Raw genomic sequence first — 12,358 nt, 5'->3', positions numbered from 1 at the left:
TGGGGGGGGCTCTCCCAGGGGAAAAATCTATTTCACTTCTAAAGAGATGTTTGGAGTTACTTCCAGATTCCTAAATGCATTTGAGGAATGGAAGTTTGCTGTCTCTACAGCTCTGGGATTTGTTTGAGCTGCAGGATCCTGATGTCTCATTGCTCCATGGAGTTTCTCTTGGTATGCTCAGCAACTGGTTTTGGCTGCAGATGGGATTCACTGGCTTCCACTCTGGAGAGAGTGTGTTTTAGTTACTTTTTTAACTGATCCTGTCAGTCAAGACCGCAATGCCTTGGTGGTTTTTGTAGTTACTCCTTGAAAATGAAGTCATCTGCAGCAAATGGGAAATGCTGGGTTTGGGGGCTTATAAGAGTAGCACCAAGTGGATGATCTTTGTAGGGATGCTCTGTTCATGGTGTTCCCCATTACATCCACTTGTGAGGGTGGTTAGGATAGATTCTCACTGTGTGAAAAGAATTCTGAGGAGAATGAGTATATGAAATATTCATATAGGCTGACATGAAGCTTGATCCTGATTTGTATTTGTTCCAGTGTATTTAGGGAGTTACTGACTCAGAACAGCAGATTTCAGTGCTTGTTAACATTTGTTTGTAAATGAGCACTAGTGCTCCCTGAATGGCACTTTTCCTGCAAGGCAGCAGTCAGCCCTGAGCAGCACAGCCATCCTGGCTGCAGTGCCAGCAGCCTTTGCCCTGCTTGCTCTGCAGATGAGGGCAGGGTTGCAGTCCCCATCCCTGAGCGTGGCCAAAAAACGTGTGGATGTGGCACTTGGGGACATGGCTTAGTAGTGAACATGGTGGTGCTGGATCAACTGTTTGACTTGATGATCTTGGAGGCCTTTTTCAGCCTTAATGATTCTGTGATTCTGTAATAGCTGGGGCAAGTTATGTTCCTAAATTTCAAATTGATGGTACAGAAAGAATCCAGCTTTTCTTCCCAGCTATTCCTAAAAAAAAAGTGACTGTATGTAAATCCAGGAGAGAGGAGGAAATTGCCATTAATCCTCCAGCATCTCTGCTCTAGAGCATGGTGAGATAATACAATGCACTGTGATTCCTGATGGCCTTCAGTCTCTGCTTTACACTACTCACAAGGCTCTTCAGGAGCAGGCATAAGGAGGCTTCTCTAGCTTGATTTAGGTAAAACATTAATTGATGTCAATTGGTGATTTCTCTGTCTTTCCTGTGTGCACGCTGTTCCTACTGCTGGTCTGTGTTGTTTGGTATTTTTTGAATGGCTTTTTTTTAAGTAGGTAGAGAGCACAGAGAAGAAAGAAGAAAAGCATATGGTTCTAATTTCCTCTTCTGTGATAAAGACTAGTGTCTGTGAGGCATTACAATAGCTAATTAGATCCCTGAATCAGATTTATTCATTTCACAGTAGTAAAAACATCATCTGCACATGTCTTTTCAAGAACAACACTTGTAGGGTCATCTCCTCTGTTTAGAGAATTCATCTGTCTTTAAAATGTTCAGATTTTCTGATTTAGCAAATGAGTTATTAAAACTTGCTTCTTAGATTTAGCTGAAAACTGCTCTAAGTGTGAAATATGGCAGAGTTCTGATGGTGTAATGCTCTAGAACTAATTAAAGTCTGAATGCAATGGAATACAGAACTAGCAAAATGATTGCACACACATATTCATTTCAAATAAAGCTGCTACTTTACAATATGCATAAGAGACTTCCTTGTTTTTGCTGCCACCTCTGATTAAAAGAAAATGAGGACTCTGTTCCAGCAGAAATCTCAGTTTCTGTCAGGACTTCCTGCATGGTGAGGGGCATTCCCTGCCACCTCTGACCCCGGTGCCAGCAGGGACTGTGTGGGTGCTGCCTCTGCAGGGCTGTTGTTTGATGGAGTACTGCCCAGGAGCCCTCTGAAATGATTCAGTGCTCAAATTTATGACTTCAAATAGCCCAGTATGGTGAATTTGCAGCCTTGGGGATCCATCCTGATGATTATTACATATGGGCTTAGAAGGTCTCTGTGATCTCCTCGGTCGGCTCAGCCGGGAGGAGCTGGCTAATAAATGAGGAATGGGAAAGGTGGAATAGCCCAGCAGATATAAACTGTAATAACCAAAACAACAAAACGTGACACAGGGTACAGAGGCTAGATTCCAAAGACCTCTGGGCGGGGCAGGTATTGGGGCACAAGGTCCAGTCACAAAGGTGAACTTGGAACATGACCTTATATGAGCTGGGCATGGAGCCAGCTGGAAACAAAAACTGGAAACCTGACTAAATAGAGAATAGGCCTGTTAGCATACTGCTAATTCCCATGGCCCCACTCTTCCCACCGTAGCCTGGTCAGGTGCTCCCCACCTCAGTACCCTGCCTGCCATGGTTTGTGGCCAAAGCCCTCTGCAAATGCATCTGAAGCAGGAGTCGCAGTTGGATGAGATTCCACAATTACATGAGCAGGGATTTGGGTTGGAAAAGTAGTTGAAGATGTGAACAATAGGAAAAAAGCAGGATCTGTTTACTTAGGAAGTGGCAGAGCTTGGAATACTTGAAGAAATGTACAATTGTGAGGATTAATCAGACTTTTTGATGCTTCTTGTCGCAGATGGTAAGAGGGATTTGTTAGATGCTGATGAGCTATTTAGTCATGTTGCAAGTCTTGTAAATCAGCCTGTATTGAAAACTCTCATCTTCCTCCAAGGATGTTTGAATGAGATTGGAAATTATGTGTGTGAGTGGAGAAGCACATAATTTGTTGGTATTGGATTTTGGATGAGAGGCCTTGGGGAATATCAAAATGGGAGCTGATTGAGAAAAGAAAAAATCAACATTGGGAAAGAGCAAAAGGTAGACAGCAGGAACAGACTGAGAGGGCAGTTGGAGATGAAAATAGCTGTTGCTTTAACTGAAGGAATTTAATTGAAGGAGCAGAATTTCTGGCTGATTCTTGTTGGCTTGGTGTGACTCACAGAATGGCAGAACATCAAAATGGGGCATTTAAATGTCATGGTTTGATCAGAATCAAAGTGTGTTTACAGTGAAATGCAGAATATACTGGGAGAGCTCCATTGCAAGTCCAGTTAATATTTTCACTTTGAAGGTAAGGCTCTGCTTTTCCCAAGTTTGACTCAACTGCCTCTGAGAAGAGCACAGAGGGAGAATCTGGTGGTATTTCTCCTGTCCAGTTTCTAATCTTGCTATTAAAAGGACCTTTTTGTGTCTCTTTATAAACACTGAATTTAAGCAAACTGTACTGACGCTGATGCTCTGTGTGGCTCTGCAGATGTGGACGAGTGCCAGACTGGAGTGCACCGGTGTGGAGAGGGGCAGCTGTGCCACAACCTGCCCGGGGGCTATCGCTGTGACTGCAAGATGGGCTATCAGTACGACGCCTTCAGCCGCAGCTGCATTGGTACTTGGGGCATGGAGGGGCTGGCAGCTGACCCTGACTGAGCCCTGGGCCCCGAGGCAGTGCTCAGCACCTCTGCAGTCTGAGTTGTGCAGTGCTCAGCACCACTGCAGTCTGAGCTGCTCAGTGCTCAGCACCACTGCAGTCTGAGCTGCTCAGTGCTCAGCACCACTGCAGTCTGAGTTGTTCAGTGCTCAGCACCACTGCTGTCTGAGTTGTGCAGTGCTCAGCACCACTGCAGTCCAAGTTGTGCACTGCAGTGCCTCAGAAGAGGTGGCATCACCTCCAGAGCTGGGCTGTGCAGCACATCCAGGGCTCTGTCACTCCAGGCTGGGATTTGGGACCAGGCGCCCTTGCCTTGCCTTGCCTTAGCTGCAGTTAAACCATCTGCAGAGTGCTTCCCTGTGGGTTATGCTTCTGCTGCTGTGGGAATTTGTCTGTCTGAAGGTTCCACCACTGCCCTTCCAAGAGCCATGACATACACTCTGTCTGTGGTCCCTCCCATGCAGTAATTAGAGCTCAGAGTCACACACCCTCAAACCCGAGCTTGCAGCACTTCATGCTCTGCAAATCAATCTCTGACACTTTAAAAAATACCATCCTGCACCTTGTTTGCTCGTGTCCCTCAGCTGATTGTGCATTTGCTTGTTGTGCTGGCAGACATCAACGAGTGCTGGAACTACCCCGGGCGCCTGTGCCAGCACACGTGTGAGAACACTCCCGGCTCCTACCACTGCACCTGCTCCTCCGGCTTCCGCCTCTCCTACGACGGCAAGCACTGCGAAGGTACCAGGCTTCTCCTCCATGAGGAAGGAACTGCTCTGGGGATTAGGAGACTTAGGAGAAGGTCTTGAGGTGAAATACAAAGGCAGTGATCTTTGTATGCTCAAATTTGCAAACAGTCAAATGCTGGAATTGTCAGATGAGCGTCAAGAAGTTTCTCCTCTCTCTTCCTTTGTCCATGTGCTCTTTGCTTTTCCTTTCAGATGACAGGGGAACAGAACAAAGTTAAAACAGGAAACCATTCAAATTTTGATAAAGATGAAACTTGGTAGTGACAAAACTTATAAAAACTAGTTTGAATTGAATGGAAAATTTTTCAGGTCTTCATGATGTTTTTATTTTAGTGAACTGAAACCTATGAAGTCTGAAACAAATGTCTCCATGTGTGTACTTCCATTGGCATATGGAGAAATGAAATTGAGGTGCAACAGACATGCTCTGGCTCCTTGGCATTCTGCCCACATAGCAGAAAAAATAGGGACAAATTAGTCCTTCCTTAGTCACTGTGACTGGAAGGTAACGTTTTTTGGGGCCCGGAAACAGTGGAAGACACTGTTTTGAAGCACTGTAGCCATCTCTGTGGGTTTGTTTTTGGATGCAGATGTGAATGAATGTGATAACAGTCCCTGCAGCCAGGAGTGTGCCAATGTCTATGGTTCCTACCAGTGCTACTGCAGGCAAGGCTTCCAGCTGGCAGAAGATGGACATTCCTGTAAAGGTAAGGTCAGGCTGCCTCACCAGTTCAGGGGTGTGTGTTTATTCTCTGGAGCAGGAAGAGCTCTCTGACCCTCTGCAGCCCCTGATGCTGCAGGTGATACCTGAGGATGGTTGTGTGCTACAGCTGCCACAGAGGCTGCAAAAGGTCACTCTGCTCCTGCACAGTGCAGTTCAGTGGGTGGAGCACACCTGTGGGACTGCACAGCCAGGGAGGTTGTTTTAATGGCTTCATGGCGCCAGAGGTCATGACTGAAGAAATCAGGTGGGAAGATGTTCCTGTATTGCATCAATGAACACTTGCACTGCTGAGTGAAGATTTGCTCTGATTGCTGCTCATGGTGAATGAGGAGGAGAGTGATCAGAATGAAGAAACTTTAGCTGAAGTTACCAGCACTGACCACTGGAGAGTCTATATTTAAGGAATGGTGAAGAAGCCAGCACCCTTCCTAGCGCAGGGAAGCCTGGCAAGAAATCCTAGAAAAATTAATTGCTGAAAGGGTAGTGAGGCCCTGGCACAGGTTGCCCAGAGAAATTTCCCATCCCTGGACTGTTCAAAGCCAGGTTCAGCCTGGTCTTGTAGAAGCTGTCCCTGCCCATGGCACGGGGTGGAATGAGCTTTAAGCTCCCTTCCAGCCTAAACCAGTCTGTAATTCTGTGATTCTCTCAATTACAGAGGCACCAGAGAAAGAGTGCTTCAAACTCAGATGTGCCCCACCCTCATTATTCCTTCCCATGAGTGTGTGCTACTTGCAGTCAGTATTTCTGGGAGCAGGCTGGTGTTCAGCATTTCAGAAAGCACCAGAGCAATGCCAGACCGTGGTTGTGCTCACGTTTAGCAATATATTGTAAAGAAATGTGTCAGTTGAGAGTTTCCTGGTGTCCTGCAGCCTGCCTTTGCAGATCTGTGTTTTGTTTTAGTTTGTTTTATTTTGTTTGTTTTGTTTGCTGGGGGTGTGACTGTGCTCTTTGCCCAGATATTGACGAGTGCACGCAGAGCGCCGGCATCCTCTGCACCTTCCGCTGCGTCAACGTCCCTGGCAGCTACCAGTGCGCCTGTCCTGAGCAGGGCTACACCATGGCAGCCAATGGCAGGACCTGCAGAGGTAACAGCAGCTCAGGATTGCCTCATCCACAGCCTTGAAAGAGCTCAGCCATTACAGTTGCTCAGTCAAGTCTCCATGTTTTGTATCAGTCACTGTTCAGAAGTCAGTCTTCAACAAAGTTGCCAATATTGGTATCTGCAAAGTCAGTTTTCCTGTGCTAGAAGAAAGTGCTGTGGCAACTCAGCTGTCAGTGTGAGCTAGTTGCTTCAATGAATTCTCAAGGAGCCCACTTTATCCTTCAAACTGAGGCACTTGCTGACTCATGTGAGCTGTGTGTGCACCTTGGCAGCACTCGATGGTTCGGGATTTTAGAGGTGCCAGATGTAGAAATCGCAGCTTCTTTATGAGTTACAGTTTTCTCCCCCAGAAAACTGGGAGATTAAATGCTGGCGCTGTAATTGGGACTTGGCCATCCAGCAGTGTCACCTAAGCTTAATTGTGCTGGCATTAATAAATATTAGTGAAATGACAAATACCCTCCTGTCACACACCCCTTTTCCTCAGAATTGTGGAGATGTCTTCTGGGAGTCTGGTGGTTTTTATCTGGTATGCAGCTGTGTGGTTCTGAGCTGAACCCCACCTTCCAAAGGATGCACTGCCTGTGTAACCTGATGGAGGATCTGATTACCTTTAGTCCTCTGCACATTCCTGCCTTACACCAACTGCCAGGCATTTCCTGCCCTGGATCTTTCAGGAACCCTTCATGTAATGAAGGATTTGGTTATGTATCTCCTCTGCTTGAATTCTGAGTGCTAATGGCAGTGAATTTTCTCCATGTAAATCCTGAGAAATGTGAGCATACTTAACCATATGACTGTGGAACAGTGAAGCAGATGAAATGACAACTAAAATCCTTTAGAAACATTTTAAAATATTTTCAAATATGTTTTTAAGTATGATTGTAGTAATATCCACATGCACTTAAATTCCTAAAGTTCACCTTTAGAAAACTGCAGCTCCACTGGATACATCCCCTTTTTTGGAGCTCTGCAGGTCTGTAGGTACAAGTCTGGGCAGATACCAAGGTGTTTCTGAAAATGTGGTCAAAGGAAGGCTGGGTTGGTGTTGGCTCTCTGTGCAGGGAGAGTATGTTGGTTTCCCTCAGCTAAAGATCTGGCTCCAGTTGGTCATCATCTGACCAGTTGTGAGGAGTTAGTGGTGGAATGTTCCTCGTACCCTGTTTCAAAAGATGAGTTGTATCTCATGGAGTAGTGGCTCAGCATACGGATCTTTTCTGCAGAAACTGGCTGTGGTATTTTGCAGTGCAGCCAAAGGGGTGCAGGGAGCACTTTCATGACAATGATTGCAATATGGAAGAAATTTTGTTTTCACCTACGGGCACTGCTGAGAGCCAGCAAGGGATTTACTTGACTTTGATTCTCTCCTATTTCCTATTGTATACTTCTCTTTGCAAGACTTTTAAACCAGCCGGTTCAGTGTGTGAGATCAGTTCTCATCCCAGGGGAATGGAGGGAGTGGAAGGCTATGATTTCCCTCTAAGTCTCTGCTCTGTGACAATTGGCAGAGCTGCAGGGCCCTACACAGTCCACATGCCTTGTCTGTTAGAATTTATTTCATTTTAAAGCCTCTGTGCATTGTCTAGACGTTTGGGAGTACACAATGTTACTGCGAGGGCTCTGCCAATGCTTCCTGCTCAGGCTGGATCCTTCTCACTGCATCTGGTTTTCAGCATTGTCAGGCCCATGGCTTGGGCTTATGGGTATGTGTTATTTAGGTAACCACGTTGTTCTCTGGGCCATAAAGTGCCTTTGAGCTTTAAGTGCTCTTTATTTTCTTCTGTAATGATGTCTTATTATGGGGAGATACTTGTGTTCAGGTTTTCTAAACTCTGTGCCTTGAAGGGTTGTTCTCAGTTCCCATGTGCCGCATCTCCTGGATCCTGTAGACAGCAGTGACCACTTCACATTTGGTTGCTTTAAGTCCAGATTTAATTTAGTTGTTCTGCTTTAATCCAGAACTACTTTCATGCACAGATGCATTCTACTGGCACAGCCCAGCTTTCTCCAGTCTCAAAAAGTCAGTGAGAGGGTCCTGTAGGCTTTTAGCATGGCTTAATTATATCCTGGTAGTGTTTGTTCATACCCGAAAAATACTAGGAAGTAATTCTTACTTTGAACATCTCTTTCTTGTATTTCTTAGATATTGATGAGTGTGCAATAGGAACCCACAACTGTTCAGCTGCAGAGACTTGCTACAACATCCAGGGCAGCTTCCGCTGCCTGTCCTTCGAGTGCCCTTCCAACTACAGGAAGGTGTCTGACATGTGAGTACGGCCTTGGGGCAGCCCAGTGCCTGTGGTGCTGTGGGGTGCTTGGTTTCTGGGTGAGTGTGGGTTTCACAGATCTGAGAAGCTGCTTTGTTACCTGGAGCTCATAGACCTTCCCTGTGCAGAGTTTCTGTCTGGTTATCCTTCGTTCTCTCAAGCCTTAGAGCATCTGTTTGCCCTCCAGCTGCTGCTGGAACAGCAGAGATCAGAGCCTGCAGCTCTCCTTGCAGCTCTAAAATGCCTCTGTTTATAATTAACTTTTAAAGTACGATCTTCTGTGCTGTTTGTATCAGAGCAGAAGCAGCCAGGCTGCTCAGTGCTCCACTTTGACAGTGGGTTTGGGGCTCCCTGTTTAATACTCAGATTGCAGTTCCTCAGAGGGAGTTAAAGGAGAGTTTGCCAGGCCACAGGATTCTGAGAATGGCACATCCCCAGCTCCTCAGCATCTGGGGCTCAGGAGCCCCAAAATCTCCCTGCCCATTTCCTGCCTTGGTGGCTTCCAGTGCTTTAGGAACCCATATTTAGTTGCTTATGTCTTAAAACATACTTTTCCTGCCTTACAGAACTGAGCAGCTTTGCCAGTTGAGGAGTTTTTTTCCCACTCCTGTGTTTTAGGTACCTTTTCAAGGGGTCTCATTGTTATTTTCTTGGAGCAGTGACCCAGCCCTGCCGGTGATGAGCCCCTTCCTGGCTCTGTGCCTTTCAGCCTGGCTCTGGCTGTTCTGTGGGGCTTCCCCACGCTCTCCTCGGGCTGTGATCTGTGCCTCCAGCTGTGCTGCTCTCTCAGTTACACACCCAGATGTGTTTGTGGGCCCTGTCAGGGCAGAACAAGCAGCTGCTGATCACACACTGAGGTTTGGGACTGCTGTTGTCCTGATGGGACTACCTCAAAACAGAGGCCAGACAAAATTAAGAGAATAAAAAGCTGTTATATTTATTGAAGGGCCTTCAGGTACATTTAAGGCAGAAAAAGCCCCCCAGGGCCTACATGCAAAATGGACTACGGGTCATGGGCTTTTATACTTTTATAAGTTTGGTCCATTTGCATACTGGGGGTTAATCTTCCAGTTGCAGCTTCAGGTAGTGAAGTCATTTACCCCAAGTTTGCTCCCCGCCAAAATTCACTTTTGTTTCCATCTCTCAGGGCCCAAGACACTGAGGTATTCTTGATTCCCAGGCCTGGAGAAGAATTGTTGTGTCTGATCAAAGTGGGAAAGCTGTAGTTGACCCTGTATGGAGTTTAGAGTTATACACTAAGGAATTGCAGGATTACAAATACATGAAAAAACAAAAGCTGAAATCCTAAGGTGTCACTCCAATCCTTTGCAATGCCCCGAGGTTTTTATGTTTCTCCCTGCTGTTCCCTGGCCACTGAAGGTGCCTCTTTCCTCTTTCCCCAGGAGGTGTGAGCGCATCAGCTGCTTCAACTACCTGGAGTGCCAGAACACGCCGGTGCGCATCACCTACTACCAGCTCAACTTCCAGACCAACATCGTGGTGCCAGCCCACATCTTCCGCATCGGGCCCTCGCCCGCCTACGCCGGGGACAACATCGTCCTCACCATCACCAAGGGCAACGAGGAGGGCTTCTTCAGCACCCGCAGGCTCAACTCCTACACGGGCATTGTCTACCTGCAGCGTCAGGTCAAGGAGCCCAAAGACTTCCTGTTGGATGTGGAAATGAAACTCTGGCGTCAGGGAACCTACACCACTTTTCTTGCCAAAATCTACATTTTCATCACAGCTCATGCCTACTGAAACCTGTGCTGACATTGGATTTTATTGGTGCTATGCTCTTTAACTGTTCTACCAAAGCTTAATACCGTTGAACTGGCATTTCATGTATCTAGCCTTTATATTCTTTTTCTTTTGTTGCTTTAAACTTTTTTATTGGTTGTGTAAATTAAGTTAATTTCTATCTTTTTATGTTCTGTTTCCTTATGCAATTCTGTACATCATCGTCTGCCAGCAAACAAAGGAAGAGTTAGAAAGGCAGTACAGGCCTTGTGATAAATGCTGGAACCTTTTCTTAGCAATTATTTTTAGGTGTAGTCACTTCTGCAGGGTATTGCACTAGAGAGGGAAGGTGTTCATGTGGGAGTACTGGGAAAAAAACATGGAATGATTTCTCCTTCTGACCCAAAGTTCTGGTTTGGCCAGGCCAGAGGCCTCACTGGGGTGTCTCTGCTGAGGTGCTGAGTTCAGGGCCATCTGTGGACACTGATGGGGACCCCACCTCCTGCTCCCAGGTTATTTTCCTCCTTCCAACTCTCGTAATATGTTGCCTTAAAATATATATAAATAAAAGGAAACTCCACCAGTGAAAAAGCCAATGGATGAGTCTTGCTTTAGTAGGAGTGCTCATGTGCTGAACATTTGCAAGACCAAGGCCTTATCAGAATGTTACACTTTTAAGGTAAAAGCTCACATTGCCATTTTTAGTAGTTGTTTTTAAAGGTGTTGGTGTTCCTTTGTTCCTCAGTCTATAATGTGTAAGTGCAGATTTGAAGTTTTGTAATTCTTACAGGAATGTCCAAATGGAAATAATGAAATAATAATTATTGCTTCTTGTTTTAAAGCTTGGGCATGTCCCTGAGCAATAACTTCTAGTTTTAAGTAGACAAAAAAGGGAGTTGTTTTTCTGCTTCAGGAAAATGCCTCCTGAGGTGTTGCCAAATCATGCACAGAAAAATGCCACTGAAATTGGTGGGTTGTATTTTGCTATTCCGAAAAGAGCACAACCAAAGTTTTGATCTGGATTTCCTCTGGTTCTTCGGGGAACTAAATGAAGTCCAAAGTTGGAGGCCAGACCTGGCAAAGCATAACATAATCGAAGTATTTATTAGAATTTAGAAATTAATATCAGAACTTCTTTTTGGCTGTTTTCTTTTTTTTTTTCTTCCCCAAAAGCTCCAGTGTTACAATTTTTGGAGCTTCCTTTGTTTCATCTGTAATTATTCTGCAACATGTTTTAAAGGAAAAACATAGCTACAAGACATGGGTGTTTATTTCTCTGCAGTGTAATAATCCTAGAATCCCAGGTTGGATGGGACCTCAAGGATCCAACCTTTCTTGAGAAAACAATAACCTGTTCTTTTCTACAGTCGATCTTATTTTGGTCGATGTGTGCACAAGAAGAAATGGAGAAATTAAATCTAACATGCTTTTTTTTGCTGTATTCAACAATGTTATGTTGTAAAAATCGCATTTAAAAATCTTGTAAGTATCACCTATATGGTGAGAGGTATTCACTATATCCCCAGGCCAGTGTCTGCTACTTCAAGTCACTCCTTTAATTTTGATGTCCTTAAAATAAAGGGCAAATATTTCTGTATCTGAGATCATAAAATCCCATTAGTGGGGAAAAATTATTTATGTTCCCCAGCTGTAAAACAAGGACTATCTGTGAGCTTGCATACGTCAAACCTCTCTTTGGTTTTTTCCTAGAAAAACCATTTAATAAAAGATCTTTCATCCATCTTTTGTTTTCCATAGTTAACAGTTCTGCAAGCATGTAAGGGAAGTGCCAGCTGAGAAACACATGCTTGTGCAATTTGTCATTCCAGTTAATTCCTGTCTTACAACTCCAGGCCTTCCAGATCCATCCTGCCCACATTCAGGGGTGACACATTTCTCCAGGCCCCACGGGGGCACATCAGGAGTCACCAAAACCTGGAGTTTTCCATCAGCATTAGGATTTGATTGAGCACAAATGATACGCAGGCCTTGTCTGTGCTTCTTGTCAGAGAACAAATGAACAAGTCATTTGTTACCAGGAGACCTTTTGCTGACTAAAACCAGCCACAGTCAATCATATTGAGGATCTGGCAGTTCTTAGCACCAACTCTTCATTTTCTAGACAGGTAATTGATGAAGAAAGTTTTAGGGAAGGCTTTGCATACTATTAGAAGAAAAATGCTCTGCTAGGAAGAAAGGTGTATTCATCTGTAGTTGGGAAAGGTTGGAAAAGGTTGCTTGGTGCAACTGGTCAAAGCAAGGGGAAGGATTTCAGGAGGTAATTTCATATTCTTCTGTTTCCAGATTAACCAGAGAAGAGTTTTACTGGCCAAAGAGTTCGTGCAGT

The 12,358-nt window shown here is 45.1% G+C and overlaps 1 protein-coding gene across 1 annotated transcript in view; it reads left to right on the top strand.

Moving 5' to 3' along the window:
- The window catches only part of FBLN2 (fibulin 2), a 92,736-nt gene extending 80,984 nt beyond the window's left edge, over positions 1-11,752 (top strand). The window contains exons 12-17 of the mRNA XM_077786039.1: positions 3,259-3,387; positions 4,045-4,170; positions 4,769-4,885; positions 5,859-5,987; positions 8,148-8,271; positions 9,675-11,752. Of these exons, the coding sequence (XP_077642165.1) occupies positions 3,259-3,387; positions 4,045-4,170; positions 4,769-4,885; positions 5,859-5,987; positions 8,148-8,271; positions 9,675-10,032 (983 nt within the window). The 3' untranslated portion in view covers positions 10,033-11,752. The remainder of the gene's footprint in view (positions 1-3,258; positions 3,388-4,044; positions 4,171-4,768; positions 4,886-5,858; positions 5,988-8,147; positions 8,272-9,674) is intronic.
- The last annotated feature ends 606 nt before the right edge of the window (positions 11,753-12,358 follow it).

This window comes from Lonchura striata, chromosome 12 (assembly GCF_046129695.1).
Source record: "Lonchura striata isolate bLonStr1 chromosome 12, bLonStr1.mat, whole genome shotgun sequence".
Classification (NCBI taxonomy): Eukaryota; Metazoa; Chordata; class Aves; order Passeriformes; family Estrildidae; genus Lonchura; species Lonchura striata.
The sequence above is the reverse complement of the archived record's forward strand: the minus strand, read 5'-3'. Positions and strand labels throughout refer to the sequence as shown.